The sequence below is a fragment of the Chionomys nivalis genome, chromosome 17 (genome assembly GCF_950005125.1).
Source record: "Chionomys nivalis chromosome 17, mChiNiv1.1, whole genome shotgun sequence".
Taxonomy (NCBI): domain Eukaryota; kingdom Metazoa; phylum Chordata; class Mammalia; order Rodentia; family Cricetidae; genus Chionomys; species Chionomys nivalis.
In genome coordinates, this window is record NC_080102.1 from 16,709,487 (window position 1) to 16,728,608 (window position 19,122).

The following is a 19,122-nucleotide window of genomic DNA, read 5'->3' on the forward strand; positions in this document are numbered from 1 at the left end:
GTCCTCTGTGTTACCCCACCTGCAGTGTAACTGATGGTATGTTGCAGTCTCTACCTGAAAGAATAGGAACAATGGCTGTTTTTAGGCATGGCTGCTGATTGCATTTTATAAAGTACTTGTTAGGCGTTACTTTGTTTTGCTATAAGACCTATTCCATTTTTTTCCCAAGGAAATTTGTGAAGATTAAGAACATATTGTAGGTAAAAATCGTTTCAAAAATGCAAAGTCCTGCGTGTCTTTCAGATGTAATAATAATTCAGTGTGTACTCATGATGTTGTAAGCATGACTCAAGGAGACCTTGGAGAGAATTTCCATTACAGTCTCATTTCATGGCCACGCTTTAAATAATCTTTTAAATTTAGAGAAAATTGGAACATTCAATTCTTGGCCTCCAAAATTTATATTGTGGGTTTTCAGTTTAAATTTAAATTTTATAGAATTGGTAACTGTATACTACTGAATAGTTAATGTGTTATTTTTAATAAAGAATATAATCATGATTGTTTCTGTAGTAGGATGATTAAAACAGAAGCCGCAAGTTTCCATGTGACCTGCAGATTATTTAAAATCTAGTTCACAATTAAAGAGGCTGTAATTAGTTTTCTGTAGATGTGTAATTCCTGACTTCTTTTTGTATTTGTAGTGGGTTTTGCTCTCACCATCGTTTCCTGCCTATGGCGGATTTGAATGTACCTTTAATAAAACTATACAAATTATTTTCCCAGAACTGGTTCATTACCTCGCTCATCTGAACAGTTGCTGGGCCATAAAGAGGGTCCCCGGGACTCAATCACATTATTGGATGCTAAGGAACTGCTGAAATATTTCACCTCGGATGGATTACCAGTTGGAGATCTACAGCCATTACAGATTCAAAGGGGGTGAGTTATAGACCTATAATTTGCAACTAATTTCTAAAAGTCATTTAAAAATAACATTGTGTTTTTCCCCATGTAGTTAATTGATGCTCTGAGCTGAGGCAGAATCCCCGCACTGTTTATCACTCGCCTTAACAGCCACACTTCTTCAGTCACCAAATGTCCTTCTGTTGTGTGACCTTGAATTTGACCAAAACAAAGATGATGAAGGCAGCTCAGTACAGCTCCCGTAGAAGTCAGTGGCAAGGGCTTCTACTTCGTGTGGGGAAATACATTTAGTTTTTTTCTTGCCTTTGTTTCATTTATCCTTATTCTGAGTGTGTATAATGTGTGTATGTGGGGGTGGGGGGATCACAGGTGTGCCACGGTGGGCACGTGCAGCTCAGAAGACAACTTTCTGGAGTCAGTTCTCTCCTGCCACCTTTGCGTGAGTCCCAGGTGTTGAGCTCAGGTGATACAGGGTTGCTTTGCTAGCGCCTTTACCTGCCAGGCCTGGAAATTCATTGTAGGAAGTTAGGCTTTGACTTGCAAATATGTTTTTTTTTTTTTTTAATTTCTCTCTTCTGCATTGCTGTTTAGTTTTGATTTTGCCACCACTTGGCATGATGATTGTCAGTTATGACTACTAATGGCCAGAGTCGCACCCTTCCTACTGAAGGAGGTGAGAAAGAAAGGTTGTTATGAAGCTATGACATTACCAAGTACGAACTCAGCATCTGCATAAATAATTTATACTCAATTGACTTCTGAGACAGTGCTCACTCAGTTGCTAGTTAGCAAATGCTGGCTGCTGCTGGCATTGGCTACAGGTGAATAAAATTGTAGCATCAATTTCTTGTGATGCTTTCATAATTTGCTTACACTCCAAATTTCTTTTTCATTGTTAACCCATCATTTTAAAAACTTTCTAAAGGACCATAAAGGCCCTTTGTCTTACTCCAATCCCTTCTACCAAGCTAGTTTTGAATGCACTGATAAATATTTATCTTAAAGGTAAATTTTGGAATGGGTTTTTGTTATTTCAGAAATAGAGAATTGTTGTCTTTTGTGGATGTTACTGGAGAGAGAGGGCAGAGCATTGCCGACAGTGGAGGACTGTGTGAGTGGGGTCAGAATGACCTAGTGCTCCCAATGACATAAAACTCGCATAACTTTGGGTCCTTTATTTTCTTGTGGCTTTGAGTTGAGAACCCCATTAGTGTGAACTCTGGAAGCAGGCCTCACACAGCTGCTCATCTTCTCTCTGGTCATCGCACTGTGGTCCTTGATGGACCAGCCTGACTCCATTTAAGATTAGAAGCCTTCTTATTACAAGGTCAGAAGAAGTTCATTCCTGTTTTTTGTAAAACTTGGATCTGAAATTTTCTGGAATTTGACATGTTCCTGATAAGATATTTTGTTAAATAATTTGGAAATGTTCTGCCAAGTTCCTACATAACCAAAAACCTTTGGAACCCTAGCCTTGCAGTTTTGGGGGCTATGTAAGTCCTACTGTCTCCTATGTTCAGAGCTGTTTTCTCACCCTGCTTCAGGGGGACGGCCCTGTCTGACAGAGAATGTGGGCCATGGTCTTTACTCTGGTTGGTGGAATCAGCAGTCCTATCAGATAATTAGTCCCAATGCAGAGATCAATGTACTGACCCGGCCCTGGTGACCTACCTCAGCCGTGCCCTTTGACTGCAAAAGTGGCTTTCAATTACATAGTAGGAGAGATATTGCTAACGTAAAATTCTCTGTGAAATTTACATGTTTTCATTTTGACATTAACTCATTCTGTAACTTAGGCTGATCACACACTTATAATATGGTCAGACTTGACCTTGGTCTTGCAATCCTCCTGCCTCTGCCTCCCAAATACTGAGGCTAGAGGCACGTGCCACTTTGCCTAGCTCTTAGAAAACTGAATGGTTCTTTGACATTAGGAAAGAAGGGCGTCATTATTACTGTGGCTTCACTTAACATAGTGGTTCTCAACCTAGGGTCACAACCCCCCTGGGCCCTTTCACAGGGTCACCTAAGAACGTCAGAAAACTCAGAACAGTAGCTAAATTTCAGTTATGAGGTAGCAACGCAAATAATTTTATGGTTGGGGTCAGCACAGCATGAGGAACTGTATTAAAGGGTCATGGCATTAAGAAGGCTGAGGACCACTGACTAAAGATGAACGTGGAAAGCTGAGCTGACCTGGCTGCTCTTGCCTATCAAGGCACCACCCAGTTACTGTTCCATTACACAAAGGAAAGCCTTGCTCCTCACATAAACCAAGGAAATAAGAACATTAACAAAAACATATTCATCACATTTCTTTTAGAAAAACTGAGATGAGTGATAATTAAATAAAAATAATGCCCTGGGAAGGATTGAAATAAGAAATGATGAACAGAAGAGTAAAATGCTAAGTACTAGAGTCCTGTTTTACAGATTATTCATGCGAAGGGTCCCTCATCAAAATAATGAGGCCACTGCAATTTACTAATGATACTTTTGTAGAGCACCTTAGAGGTATTAGCATATGAGGGTTTTTTTATTCATTAATTGGCACGTGTTTGACATTTAAATGTAATAATGTAGTTCTGAATGTAATCTTTGGTGGCTGAAGGGCAGCCCTTCTTACAAGGTCAGGAGTGGGGTGGGGTGGGGTGGGCAAGTGTATTGTCTGTTCTCTGGATTTGCCTGCCTTTCCATTAGTGCACCTGTTCCCAGCTCTGTATCCAAGCCTCGGTTTCACTGTGCGCTTCACTATGTGAAGAAGACCCAGCGCTGCTTCAGACTTTCCCCGTTTCCATGTAGCTAGATCTGAGTTTGATTCGAGTTTCAGGACTGTGACTGAGGCCATTAGACCTAACTAATCAGGTTCTAACTTATCAGGGAAGGGAGGCCCGTGACAGGATAAGCAGTGATCTTACTCTGATTGCAGCAGCCTCTCTCTTCTCCACAGTCACCGTGGTCCTACAGGTTTGGGTGTGGAAGGACTCGGGCATTAATAGCTTTTGATAACTCAACATAAGATTAGTTCTAAAGGCCTGCTGATTGAAACATATGTCAGAAGAACCAAATTTGTCACTTAAGTTTCTAGACCTTTTGATCCTTGTAAAGTCGCTGATTCTCAACATCAATGGCAGGCTGTCTACACTCTGAGTTACAGTAAGAAGTAAGCACTTTCCTTGTTAGCAAAGATTCAAGTTAATCTTATTCCTCTCTCACAGTGTTTTAACCAAGGGCCAGGTGATACATTTTAGGGATAATGCTGCTTCCTGAATTTACATTACAAAACATTTTCCTTTTTGATTTACTCATTCTCATAAAAATTTGTTCTGTGAGTACCATTGTACTTTTTAAAATGGAGGCACAGTAAACAGATGGGGCAAAGGACATAGCTCTAGCCTGTTTCATTTCCTTCTTAGGCTTTCTGGTATACCTTAACTCCTCCCACGTAGCAGGATCTTGCTCTTTATCCCAGACTGGCCTAGGCTGGCCTCAAACTCAGGCTGTCCTCACACCACTGCCTCCAACTACCTAAACATTAATGCTTTGTCTTCATTAGGGTTTCTGTTGCTGGGATAAATTACTGCAACTTTGGGAGGAAAGGGTTTATTTATTTGGCTTACCCTTCTGTATCACAGTACATCGCGAAGGAACTCAGGGTTAGCTCTTGAAGCAAGAACTGCAGAAGAAACCATGGAGTGCTCCCAACTGGCGTTTTCTCCATGAATTGCTCAGCCCACTTTCTTAATCTGGGACCCACTGCGGGTGGTACTGCTGACAGTAAGCTGGACCCTCCCACATCAATCATTACCCAGGAACATGCCCCATCTGATGGAGATACTTTATCGTTTGAGATTTCCATTTCCCAGATGACCCTGGCTCATGACAAGTTGAGGGAAGCTGCTCAGGACACCATAAAAACAGTCACATGTCGGGGAGGCAGTCATGTTTACCTCCTTAGGAATTTACCTTTCTCTGTCATGTAGCAAACCTTAACCACAAATGAAACCTTTGTATTTCAGGGAAAAAACTTTTGTCTTGACACCAGAACTTAGTCCTCGGAAACTTCAGGTCTTGCCTTTTGAAAAAGCCTCCGAATGCCATTACCATGGAATTGAGTAAGTGTTTATTTATACTTTGGTGTTTTGTTGTTATAGCCTTTTTGATTTGAGTGTGGAGTGTAAGTGAAATAAAACGGCATAATTTGATAGAGATCCACATCTTTTTAGTTACTTGGTATTTTTCTCAAAATTTCTGTGTTCCGTACATTATTAATATATATTTTCTCTGTGGGTCACATTAATGTTCCCTGGTCACTAATTATACTGTAATTGCTTAGAAACTAGTAAGTAAGATGAGCTCTGGATTTAAAAATATTAATTATGTGTACATCATTATAACATTTCAGTTGCCTTTTTGCTTTTTACTTGACCATTTAATGCTTGGGTAATGTAGTTTGATTGCATTCACCTCCCTTGCCCAACTTCTTATGTTTCTCGCTCCCTCTAATCCCTTCCCCTCAGCAAACTCCCTTTCCACGGCCCCTGCCCCTCTCTTCCCTTTCTGTGTGTTTTCTTACCACTAAGTTTAATTAGTGTTGCTTACAGAAGCATTTGTAGCAGCTATTTGAGCACCTTACCACTGAAGAAAATGACCCCACGCCCCCCAGCAAGCATTACTTGCCAGTGGCTCCTCAGGGAGGGTGGGACCTCTCCTGAATCCATGATGGGATGTTGCTAGGTCCGATCTTATGCAACTTTCGTGCTGGGGGCCACAGCTTTGTGGCTTGTTAAATCAGATGGCCATGTTGTGTCTAGAAGACCCATTTCACAGCTCTTGTATTCTTTCTGCCTTCATTTTCATGATGTTCTCGGTGTGCAATCGAGGTGCGTTTCAGGGCTGAGCACTCAGCAGTTGGTTTCTCTCAGCACTTGACTAGTTATATTTTGTATTAAATACTGCCCACACAGACAGAGGCTTCTCTGAGCAGGGCTGGCAGCAACACTAATCTGTGGTATAAGTATAAGCGTTTAGAAGGCAGTTCGACAGCACAGATATTTAGCAAAACCACAGTGGTGGCTTCCTTCTGGTATCTTTGAGCTCTGCAGCCATTAATTCTTTTCTTTCTTTTAATTTACTCTTTGATGATTTCATGCATGCATACAATGTATATTCATAAACATCTACATTTTACTTCCCCGATCTGAAGCTCCCTAACCAGGGGTTCATAGTGAGGTACCCTATATCTGGCTCTGGGATTTTCATTTATAACCTTGTCTTCTGGAAGCAGCAGCATCCACCCATGCAGGGTACTTCCCATTCAAAGTCTTTTTAAATTAATTTTTTACATGTTTTACAAAGCTGTGGGTTTTTATATAGTTTTTTTCAGCCATCCCCAGCTTGGTTAGCAGCACCCCTACCTCCTTCGTTCCTCCGTACCTTCTCCCCCATCCCTACTTACACCTTGCCACGCCCGAGATCACACCCAACTTTCATGTCACAGTCTTTCCTTTGTGGGCGCTACCTCCAGTTCTGTTCTTTCAGAAACACATTCTTGGCTTCAGTTTTTCTTAGTGTTTACTTCTTTACTTCTAGAGAACACCTTCTGGCAGTGTTGTTTTTAAGCTTCCCGACAAAACTAACTCTCTGCTATGAAAAATGAGGATTTAGCTCCCCTTTTCTCGTTGGTTTTTTTGCTATTTATTTATTTACATTTTGTTTATTGATTTACTTTGTGTATGTGTGTGTGTTTATGCACATGCGTGTGCGTGCAGTTGTGTGGCTGTGGATGCATATGTAGAGGCCCGAGGATATAAAATCTCTTCCTCTATTGCTCTCTGCCTTATTCCCTTCAGGGTCTCTAACTGAAACAAGAGTCAATGATTTTCATGTAAGCTGATGGCCATTCCCATGCCTGAGCAATCTGTTTTTTTGTTATTTGTTTTTTTTTTTTTTTTTCATTCCTTCTGGAGTTGGGGTTACAGGCATACACTGCCTATGGTAGTTTGAATGTGACTAGCTTTCATATTCTCATAGGGAATATTTGGAGGTGTGGCTTTGTTGGAGTGGGTGTTGCCTTGTTAGAGGAAGTGTGTCACTGTTAGGGCAGGCTTTGAGGTTTCCTATGCTCAGGATACTGCCCAGTGTCTCAGTACACTTCCTGTTGCCTTCTGATCAAGATGTAGCCAGCACCATGTCCACCTGCATGCCACCATGTTCCTGGTCATGTTGATATGAACTAAATCTCCAAACTGTAAGCTACCACTTCAATTAAATGTTTTCCTTTGTAACAGTTGCCCTGGTCATAGTGTCTTGTCACAGCAATTGAAACCCTAATTAAGACAATGCCATACTTAGCGTCTTACGTTATATGCTAGGAACCTGAACTCAGGTCCTTATGAATGCATAGCAAGTACTTTTGCCCACACCGAATTATCTCCTATATAGGGCTGACTGACCTAGTTTACTAAACACACAAGGCTGATCCTGAACTCTGCCTCTTACATGCTGGGTTTAAAAGTATGTGCCACCACATCTGACCCCAAGTTTTTAAATCTATATTTAATTCTGTTCCTTACACTATGCCCATTGAGTTCTATCTCTCTCATTCCATTTGATAGGTTTAGAGCCTTCTACTCTATTTTAACATTTTATTTAGTATTCATTCATGCATATGCAATGATCCTAATCTATTAAAGATACCCAAATAAGAGTTCTAGATATTTTTATGTAAGCTCTATTTGTATTCTCACAAAGTATCTCTGCTGAGGAAAAGCTGTGCTAGTAGCATCTTCCTTGCTACATCGACAGAATATCCCAGTACACAGATGGTTGGGGCTTCCTTGGCCTCGTGAGCTCACGGAAGCACTGCTTTGAATACACAGCCGTAGTTTCACCTGAGTAGCTGGCTGGAGTTTCTCTTGTAGGAGAGCGTTGTAGATCATTGCCCCACAGTGCTGTAATACAGTTGTGTCCATCTTGTGCTTCAGCTCCCTCTTGTCTCTGTTGTTTTAATTTAATATAGGAAAAAGATTAATGGTGCATCTGAATTTGTAAACAATGTTATTATTCCTGTTCATTTATTAGACTATTAAATGACTATTTGTGCATTAGTGCCCAAACCCTCATGGCCTTTTATTTACAGTATCATGAAGCACATTCATTACAGAGTAGTTTCCCTCTGTAATCTCCCTAGTCTATTGACAAATCGAGCTATGTTCTTTTTCTCTGCTATAAATTTGTGCTTATTAAGATGGGAACATTGAGACAGAAGGAACCATTCTGTAAAAGAGGGCCTCCCTTAGTCAGAAACATGGGTTTGTTATGTTGTTGTGTCCTTTTCTTTCCTTAATTTTTTTCTTTTTTTATTTACTCTTTGATAATTTCATGTGTGTCTACAGTGTATGTTTGTGCATACAATGTATCTTTATACTATCTACTTTTCACTTCCCCATTATGACGCTTCCCTGACCAGTGGTTCATAGGGAGGTACCCTATACCTGACTCTGGGATTTTCATTAATAACCTTACACTTGAGTTCATAGGGGGAGGACACATACTGGTGCTCAGTATAGATAATGACACAGAAATAAGCTTCAGAGTAGTTTAAAACTACAGAGAAACTTTTCTTCATTGTCGAGATGTATTTTTGTGTAAATCACAAAACAAAATAGCTTATGGGTATTTTTTTTTTTTTCTGTTAAGACCTGGCTTAGTTTGGGTTACTATTGCTCTGATGAAACACCATGACCAAAAGCAAGCTGGGGAGGAAATAGTTTGACTTATGCTTCCGTATCCATACTCCATCGCTGAAGGAAGTCAGGATAGGAACTAAAACAGGGCAGGCACCTGGAGACAGAAGCTGATGCTAGGACTTAGCGGGCTTGCTCCTTATGGCTTGTTCACCCTGGTTTCTTATAGAACAGGGGGCAGTCTGCCCAGGGGTGGCCCTACACACAATGATCCCTCCTGCATCAGGCTTACCTACAGTTCCATCTTGTGGAGGGATTTAGCTTATGTCAAGTGGACATAAAACTAGCCAGCACAGGACCCATAAAACATTTAGCTGTTCTTTTGTAGAAAATATGAAACTATTAATCATTTTTCCAACCATAAATATTTCCCTAACGTCAGATATTGTATTCTGTGTCTCTCCTTTTACCAAGTCACCAAGTCATAGTGTCTTAAAGGGCATTTTAATGGCAGCGCAGGGAGCATGTGCAACGTCCATAATTCAGTTGAAGGGCATTGGGAGCGCCTGGGATTTTGAGACAGTTAAAAGTCCACATCTTAGAAATAGAACACTGTAGTACAAAAATATCCTTAGAGTCAAAGGATCTGTTTCTCTCCACGCAGTTCTATACACAAGCTAATCTGCTAACATGGTGCTTCTTCTCCAGAGCCTTCACGCAAACTCACGGTTCTTAACTTTCCTGTATGTTTTATTTCCATGCCAGGATAGTGTCAGTAGCTTCAGGGTTCCTGCTGATCACTCAAAAATAAGTTAGGCACAGACTAGAAAAACAATCAAGCCTGGAAATCTGTGATCTAGCCTAGCTCTCCCACCGGTCAGTCCTCTGGGATAAGAACTGTTTTCTCATAGTTCAGGTAGTTTAAACCAGAGTTCCTCCAGTCTGCACCACACTTTAGGATCACTTAAGCAGCTTTGTATTTCAACTATATATAGGATACATAATACAGTGTTGTTATATATATGTGTGTGTCTGTGTGCGTGTGTATACAGAGTGAAATGGTTACTACAGTCACGTTAACGTAGCCATCATCCACACAGTTAGCTCTTTTTTCATGTGTAAGAAGCATTTAAAGTCTAATGATAGCAGATGTTCAGAATAGAACACGTATTGTCGTCCTCATTCTGTACCTTAGATCCCACAGAACTCTGCCATTTAGGACCCTTGGACTGACAGCACCGCCCCCTCTCCTAATCATGGCCTCTATTCCACTGTCTATGTATTCTTTCTTTTAGAATCGCCTTTAAACCCTTTGTCAGAGAGTCAGTGACCGTGATGGTCTGGGTGTGTGTTTCAGCAGATTGTCAGATGCAACCATGCATTGACTAGAGTGTGGTGACCTTATACCGTAACCTAAGAGATACTATACCGAGTGGTTACAGTTAGGCTCCGCAGTCACCCAGTGAGTGTAAGTTCTGATTCTGCTACTTAGGCTACACGTGACTGGTGTGTTGTAAGACTCGCTGTGGTAGAAAATAAATTTGATGATGATGGGGGCTGATTGGCATTTTCAGAATCTGACCCAATTACACCTCTCAAATAATCCTGATAGCGCCTCCTTCGGTAACTACTACAAATCACATTTTGCTGCAGACCAGGGAACAGCAGCTTAAAATAATTTAGCCAATCACATAGCTAATGGGTAAAGGAACCAGGTTTTAAATTCATATAAATCTATGGTCTATAGTCTTTGAAATCAAATATGTGTCCTGATTGAAAAATGAGGTTCTGAAATCCTCATTGGGCTGTCAGGCATCTGAGGAGTGATGTGTTCTGTGAGAGATGAATTCTGGTGTTAGGCACCACGTTAGAACTCTTCAGGTGGAGAGGGCAGGTGGCAGAGAAAGGTTTGAACGGTTTCTACTTCATCAGTCTCCTGGGTGAGGCCATTTGTGCTCCGTGATGCAGTTAGGAGAGGGAAGGAAGGGGGGAGCTTTACAAGGTCATTGATGCTCTCCCTGTGTGTTTATCTGTTGTGCTCAGCACAGGAGATTGAGTCCAGAAGCTTTTGCACAGCTAATACGTCATTGATTCACCGGATTAGGTTTAACCAGAAACCAGATATATAGGTAACCAGCGTGTTTGAAAGAAAGTGTGCCCATCAGGTGAGGAGTGAATTGCAGAAAAAGAAAAAAGCTTGAAAGTGTTCTGAGCTGTGAGGCGAGGCCGTGTTGAACTCCTTCATCCCTATAAATCTTTGTGTTGAAAATAAACTTGCCCTTTCCAGCAGGAGTCCGTTTCCCACTGCTACACTAGAGTCATGCAGAGAAGTTAGGGGGTGGCTAGAGTTTTGAGAGGCATTAAAACCACAGCCGTGCTAGTTTGGAAATTGTCCAAAGGATGAACTTAATCTGTTGCCACAAAAACCCAGTCCAGAGGACTCAGATGGCTTCACATTTGTGGACCTTTCTGTTGTGTAGCAGACTTGAAAAAAGATGAGCTGCAGAGCAAGTGGGCCATTCAGCCAAACTTCCAAAAATTCTCAGGAAACTAAGGGCTTTTAAGTCACCATCTTGCTGTTTTCTGTTAGAAAGGGAAAGTCCTGTTGTTCTCCTGGACGTTAATGCTCTCTCCTCATTTTAGATACTGCTTGGACGACCAGAAAGCTTTAGAAAGAGATGGGGGATTTTCTGAACTGCAGTCTCGTCTTATTCGTTATGAGACCCAGACCACCTGCACCAGAGACAGTTTTCCGGTCCCCACTGTGCTGAGCCCTCTTCCGTCCCCCGCAGTTCTGTCAGAGCCACGGAGTGTCCCCGACGGAGAAGCACTACAAAGCGAGCTCCGAACTGAAGTTTCTGGTTTGAAAAGGAGATCTAAAGATCCGAGTTGCCACTACCCCCAGAAAAGGTGACCTGTCAAGTGTGCAGACGTGGCTTCTCCAGAGAAGTGCTTTATTCTCTGGAGGGTCGCTTTTCGCATTCGCCTCATTTTTTTTTAATGCTTCCCTCTGCATAGATTTTTAGATTCCTTCCTTTATACTAGGAAGTTCGTTTATTTGAGTGGTTAGCTGGTTTTGCTTATAAGGTATAAAAAGAAATGACTTGGAAAAAAAAATTCTGTTACTTTCTATGCCAATGCACAGTCCATGAGCACAATGGGGCCTATAAAGCTGATAAGTCAAGACCAGTAGGGGAAGGAGGGCTCAGTGGCACTGTTGAAGGTGGTATTTGAAGGTGGAATTTCCTGACTCTCTCTCTGTGCCATCGCTGCCTCCATTGGCCCTCAAGCAAGAGGCTCCCGGGTCCCCATTTAAAAACCACTTGTTACATGTAAGTAAAGTGTTAAAGCCTACATAGTTAGTATATTTTATGGAACTTTTCAAGATACCGTTTTTTTTTGTTTTTTTTTTTTTTTTTTTTTTGCCAGCTAAATAGTTCAAATATATTAGAATTTTGATGTTGATTAAAAATAAATACTGAATTTATAGATCTTTAGACCATGTGTCAGATTTAGGCCCTTGAAATAAAATACACTGTAAGTTGTAGCTATACTTAAACCTTTAAAACTAACTATAAAATATGTAGAAATAAAGCTTTCAAGTCTTTTTGAACAGGCGAAAATATGAGAATACTATCTCATGGTATGGAATAGCTAAATGATTCTTAGGAGAACTTTGTTAGCTCGTGGCATTTTTTATGTCCGATTAAATTACAAAGCAAAAACCATTTAAAAGATTTATTCTCAGAGAGGAAAGTATTCTGTGTCCGAGAGGAGAGGAGGAATGGCTCCGCTGCCTGTTTTGGAAAAGGAAAACATTTCCAAGTCATCGCAAAAGCAAATAGAAGTGTTTTAGAAAAACTGAAATAAGAACCTTTTTTTTTATTCTACTTGTATTTGTTTTCATTACCTATTTTGCACAGATAGTTGCTGAGATATTATAACACAGAGCTTTGTGGTTTCTTAAAATTCCTTAATGAAATATGAGTGCATAATGGGGTGTTAAGTGGGTAAATGGAAGGGGTGTCCTCGGGTTGCTGCTGCTTCCCATGTTGGCTACAGAGCTAGTTCTCACTTGCTTTCTGTTTTAATTACTGCCCTAGCTATTTCTCTGTTACTCTGGTAAAGTACCCCGAGAAAGCGAAGTAAGGGAGGGAAAGCTTATCCCAGCTTGCGGCTAAGGTCTACAGCCCTTCCTGGCAGGGGAGGTCACAGTAGTAAAAGCTTGAAGCAGTTGCATGTATCACATCCACAACCGGAAGCAGAGAGCAATGAACGCACCGTGCTGCCCAGCCCCCTGATACAGTCCAGCACCCCCAACGTTTAGATGAGTCTGTCCACAGCACTCGGTGCAGTCATGATAACCTCCCACAGGCACGCTCAGAGCCATTGCTCAGGCGAGTCAGGATTCTGTTGACAATGCTATCACAGTGACTAATTCGCAGAACTGAAGGAACAATAGCTTCATTGTTTGGTGTAAGTTATTTAGTGCAAACTAGCAAGATATTTTCTCAACTTTGTCTTTGCATGGAAATATTTGTAACATTTCAAGCAAAAAGTAGACTCCATTGTTGATTCCTTTCATTTTTACTTTGCCCCTCCTTACAGACTTACGAAATCAGAAAGTTCTGATTGTCTGCTTTCTCAGACAAGTTGCAGTAGTAATCGTTACCGTCACGTGGGGACATCCCGAAAGCCTCACACAGAGCGGTCTGTGTCAGTGCTTCCAGCTCCTCGTCGCGAGGCTTCCAAAGTCACCGCAAAGACCGGTGCAGGACAGAAGAGCGCATGCGCATCAAAACCACCAAAGCAAGTTAAGGAATCGCGCTCACAGAAACACACACGGGTAAAGACTTCCCGCTTTCCATATGTGAAGCCTTAAAAACATGCCTAGCTGGAGAATAAAACAACAATTTATAATAATCCGATGCAAGAAAGATGAAGAAGGCTGGAGCTCGGCCCTGGAGGACTTGCCTGGCATGTGTGAAGCCCTAAGTCCAGTTTCCAGTGCGGCCCGGGAAGGACAGTAGATGATGAGAAAGGGGGGCGGGGTGTCAGTGATACACATTAGACAGAAATTGATTATCTGTTATACAAACTGGCATGCCAGCGCATCCAAATGGGAACATTATAAAGCTTCCTCTCTATTTTCTATGTTCGACATTTTTCTTATAAAGAAAATTTCTCTGCCATGTATACATTTCTCAGCTGTGTATAACTGACATTCGGGTTTCAGGTCACAGGTTGTGATGTCAATCCTTTTCACCACTTACTCTAGGCATTTCCCGCTGAACGTGAATCCTGTGATGTCACAGGCATCTTTCTCAACCGTTTTGTCAAAACAGCCGTGTTCCTCTTAAGTGCAGGCACATGACGCTATGATTCACGGCTCGTTTATGATCAGACCCTGTTGAAACAGTGGCAGCCGTTTTGAGCCATGTCAGCCGCGTGTTCCTTTTTGTTGCAGATGCTGAAGGAGGTGGTGAAGGACACGCTGAAGCAGCAGCGCATCACCGAGGCCCACGAGTGCTTCGCCGCCTGCAGCCAGAGGCTCTTCGACATCTCCAAGTTCTACCTAAAGGTGCGGTGTCTTCTCTGCTCGAGGGGCGTTAGTCTGTGTTGTGATGTTTCTGTCAGACGTTATTGTGCAGGTAGCCCTTGTACTGTTACTGTACACTCGCTGCCACGCTGCTTTGGAGGACACAGAACTACTGGAGTAAAACTGCTTTACAGTTGATTTATTTGACTTTAGCCTTTGTGTATAGAAAGCTGCTTCATCCAGAGGCTTTAGTGTTTTTCCTCAGACCTTTTTCTAATTTGGAGTTTAGGCATTAATTGGTAATTATTTTATGATAAAGCACTATATGAAGCCAAAAGGCAAGTATATTATTTTAGAAGCGACCCTTACTGGCCAGATGAAAAGAGTTTGGGGAGAGGGGTTCCTCAGGTGATAGTTTTATTTATTTTTCTGTTAAATCATGTGGTTTTGTGTGTTTATTGTATGTGCATTCGAGGCCAAAGATGGACAGAGAGGCAAAGTCTCTTACTGAACTGGAGCCATGTCATTTTGGCTTTCATGTCTAGACAGTGAGCTCCCAGGATCCTCCTGTCTCCACCATCTAATTCTGGAGTTAGAGAAATACCCATCCATGTTTGACCTTTTACATCAGTGCTGAGGATTTGACCTCAGGTCCTTGTCCTTACACACAGACATCCTTTTCAGTTGAGCTGTCTTCCAGCCACTGGGTCACAGTTGGATGTCGGTTTTCTGGAACTTAAGTGCTGGTTTATCCTCTCTGCCTTAGATGTAACCAGCAAGGATAGGTAGATATTTGGTTAAGATTACAGAGTGACACATGTACTCAATTCCTTCATTTAAATCTTCTCAAGAAATGCAGTATTCCTAGAAAAATCAAATGAAGAAAGAGGTAAGAAAAAAAACTGTAGAAAAATACCTTGTTGGATATTTTCAAAAGCACATGACAGCGTATGCCGAGTAAATGTAGCTCTTAAGAAGCCTACCTGATTTCTGCTGGAAATACCAATGAGACTCACGCTGCTTCAACCAGCAGATTCTGAGATTCTCGGTCTCGGCAGATGCTGGAAACACTGGAAATGAGAGGAAGGTGGAGGAACTAAACAAACCCATAAAGTGAATGACCTTCTGCCACAGTGGTGAATATGGGTCTTTAAATGGTTCTGTGCCCACACCTCTGTGGCAGTAAAGTCTTCAGTGCAAAGACAATATTGGGGTACAGTGAGCAGCCAGCTGGATGTCTCTTCCCTGCCTTGTGAAGCTCAGGGCTCCCATATGTTCAGTGTCTCTCTTAAATAGAGGAGGACGGCCAAGGACTAGCCAACTTCTGTGGATAGCTTCTGACTCAAGTGAGGCTAAAATGTAAACTAAAGAGTACTCTTAAGAAGTAGAAAGTGGGGGAAGTTATAGAATCTCTAATTCTCCCGGAAGAAAACTGTGCCCATAAAGCCAGAACTACATGCTATCACCAAAACCATGCACAGAGACTACAAAGACTCCTTTTGGTTTGAGGAGTAAGAAGTCAGTAGAAGGGCCTTCTAATAGATGGGCTGAACAGCTGGGCTGGGGATTTTATAAAAAGTAAGAATCAAATGAAAAGAACTCTAGAAAGAAGGGAAACTGGATGCTTGGTCGAGAGAGCTGTAGGTTTCTCTTATATAGCTTTCATCATATAGGGTAATGTTCCCTCTACCCTACTCCCCAGAACTTTTATCATGAAGGTGTGCTGGATTTTGTCAAAAGTTTTTCTGCATCTTTTGTCTTTAAGTCCATTTATGTTGAACCATCCTTACATCTCACGGATAAAACCAACTTTATCCCTAGTGGATAATATTTTTGATCTGTGTCCGTATTTGGGTTACAGGTATTTTGCTGGATAATTTTGAATCTATATTCATCAGGGATATTACCTGTTGTTTTCTTTGTTGTGTTCTCACCTGGTATAACTTTGCTGTCCTGCTGCCCATCTGCCCCAGGGCTCTCGGTTGTTTGTTTTTTTTATAGGAATATTTTTATTACTGTTTTAATTTTCTCAATTGTCATAAGTCTGTTTAGATTGTTGATCTCTTCTTAGTTTAATTTTGATGATGAAGTCTCAGCAACATGGCTGCCTATACATGCTGTACACACACGGGGGGGGGCTCTCTCACTCACACACATAACAGTTAAATAAAAAGGAAAGGAAGCCATAAATTTGGAAGAGAGCTGGGGAGGGGTTACATGGAAGCGGGAAATGATGTAATAATATGTTATTATCACAACAAATAATAATAATAATAATGTTCCCAGAACCGAGGAACTTGGGCTTCTTGCTGGACAAGACACTGCTTACCCAAGTCAGTGAGTGAAAGTGACAGCAAGCCATTGGAGGGAGTGTCACAACTTCCAAGCATCCAGAATATTTTCTGGGTTTTCCCAAGAGAAAGGGCAGTTGCATATTGAAAGGATTGAGAATTAAATGGTATTAAAGTTCTCCATGGTATCTTAGTACACTGGAACCAGTAAAAAGCACCATAAATTTACAAGAGAGTAGGGGAAGGAAGGGTTCCATGGCAGGCGTTGGAGGAAAGATTTTGAGGGAAGGTAACCTATCCAGTATTGATCCAGAGTGACCTGTTTGGTCTATAATCCAGAGTGACCTATCTGATCTATAATCTAGAGTGACCTATCTAGTTTATAATCCAGAGTAATTTATCTGGTATTGATCCAGAGTGACCTATCTGGTCTGTAACTAGAGTAAATTCATCTGGTATTGATCCAGAGTGACCTATCTGGTCTATAACTAGAGTAAATTCATCTGGTATTGATCCAGAGTGACCTATCTGGTCTAGTCCATTCAGATGTAAAGACTCAATAAAAGGCACTTCTAAACCCAGAAGAGGTTTAAAATATATCTTTTATGGAATCTGCTAGAAAACCAAGTTGTGCACATAAGAGGCTAAATTAAATAAAACAAAAATTGACTCGAATGAGGAAAACAAGTCCCAAATGGGCTGGCCTAGGGAGAAGCTGGACAGCTGGGGCAGGCTGTGGGAGACCAGTGGTGAAGAGAGAATAATAATGTTGGAGTCAAACTGCGCAGCAAACCGCTGAGAGATTGTCCACAGCAAGACACTGTCTTAAGATGCTTTGTTACACGTTTAATCAATCCATTGTGAGGGAGGGGAAAATACCAGAGTTCTGTATGTGAAACACTTGTCAGTGGGGGAAAATCCCCAATAACCAGGAAGTTTCACTCCAAGAAGTACAGGAGGCTGAGTGCAAGAGTCATAGCCATAGTATACAAATCGCCTGGTGACGTCACAGCCTTTGCTTTGGTATAATAACAAACACGAACCAGTTATGGACCCCACTGTGATGCAGCTGTGCGGGGGAGGAATTGAAGATGTTGTGCATAGGTCTAGGTCTACCCGTTAAACATCCATGCTATTCGTAGTCATTCTGAAATTACTAAATCGTCAAGGACCAGCAAAGCATGACAGGTGGAAACATGAAGGGATAGAAAGTAAGACTATGGTTGTGTTCCTCTTCGCAGTGGAGTGAAATAGCCAAAGAAGGAAAAGTGCATGCTTATCTGAACAGTTAGTAGAAACTACATGTTCACTCTCCAGATTCTAAAGCGTCAACAGCAGAATGGTTAGGGTGAACATGGGACGGCACTGTTAGAAACACAGGATATAGGACGTGTGTGTGTGTGTGTGTGTGTGTGTGCGCGCGCGCGCGTGTGTGTTAAAGGGTTTCTATACTCTATATAGGGTGAGACTACCCTGTTACGTTGATTCTGGGAATACTTCCCTTAATTGCAGTGGCTCTTCTAGAATTATTTAGGGTGATCTCAAATAATGTAATTGAACAAGGCTCCAAACGCTGTGTTTTATTAATGTCTAGGATCTTAAAACATCAAGGGGTCTCTTTGAAGAAATGAAGAAAACGGCCAACAGCAATGTAATGCAGGTAAATAAGTTATTTTCAAGAAGCCACACTCAGTTAAATTGGTATTTTGTCTCAGGGTTACATTTACAGTAGAAAACAGATGGTCTTTTCAACAGCATCCTTCTGAAATGTCCTAGATACCTAACAGTGGCTCGGGCAAAGTATGTAATAGCTTCATCAAAAAAGATTTTCTCCAAAAGATATTAAAGGAGAAAAATGAAAAAAATAATCAAAAGAGCTAGGGAAAAATACATTTTGATTAACTGTTTTCAGTTGATTTAACTCTTGAGTGACCCTTTCTAGATGTACTTTGAAATAAAGATAAAAAAAGTAGGGTGAGTCATCACCTGGTCCACTGAGGACAGTCACTGGGCTCAGATCTGGATGTGGACATCAACATGCATTTATCTGGAAAATAAAATATCTTTAAATATAAAGGTTGAATGTTGCCTTTTAGCTTTACAATTATCTGTGTTATCTTTGAAGATTTCTCATTTTAAAAAAACAGAGTTGCAGTTTAATAAAGATATTTTACTATTGACTTACACAGAAGGGTAACATAAAGAGGTGGTCAGGAAGAAAAGACACACCCAGAGCACATTTAGACGTTGTGTGGAACTGCTTGACCGTGGGTATCTTGCAGAGGGTGGTTCCACAGTTGCGTCTCTGTTTTCTTCCCCAGGTGATTGAATGGGTGTTGGAAAAGAGCAAGAGATAAGCTGTTGTTCTTCCATTCCTATGAAGACTGCACACCTATAAACTTAGAGAATAGATGGTACATGTGTAAAGAGGACCCTAGTGTCCTGTATTTATGTGGTTTTAGTGATGCTCTGTTAGTGTATTTGTAATTAATGCACTTCTTTTGCAGCTTCACAGTATTTTAATCTATATTTTTATATATTTTAAATGTTTTAACTCTTGGTTATTTAATTGTTCAATAAACAGTAATATTCCTCTACTTACTGGGTTGTGTATCCTTATTATTAGGTCTATTAAGTTTCTGCCCGTGGTAGTTTGAATGAGAATATTCCTTTCAGGCTCTGGCATTGGAATGCTTAGTCCCTGGATGGTTGTGCTGTTTGGGGAGAGCCAGGAGGT

At 41.2% G+C, this 19,122-nt stretch overlaps 1 protein-coding gene across 1 annotated transcript in view; it reads left to right on the top strand.

Moving 5' to 3' along the window:
- Positions 1–18,847, top strand: part of Mtbp (MDM2 binding protein) — a 62,287-nt gene extending 43,440 nt beyond the window's left edge. The window contains exons 16-22 of the mRNA XM_057791826.1: positions 727–882; positions 4,887–4,982; positions 11,199–11,465; positions 13,164–13,401; positions 14,023–14,136; positions 17,980–18,045; positions 18,707–18,847. Coding sequence (XP_057647809.1) covers positions 727–882; positions 4,887–4,982; positions 11,199–11,465; positions 13,164–13,401; positions 14,023–14,136; positions 17,980–18,045; positions 18,707–18,742 — 973 coding nt within the window. The 3' untranslated portion in view covers positions 18,743–18,847. The remainder of the gene's footprint in view (positions 1–726; positions 883–4,886; positions 4,983–11,198; positions 11,466–13,163; positions 13,402–14,022; positions 14,137–17,979; positions 18,046–18,706) is intronic.
- Positions 18,848–19,122: the final 275 nt, after the last annotated feature.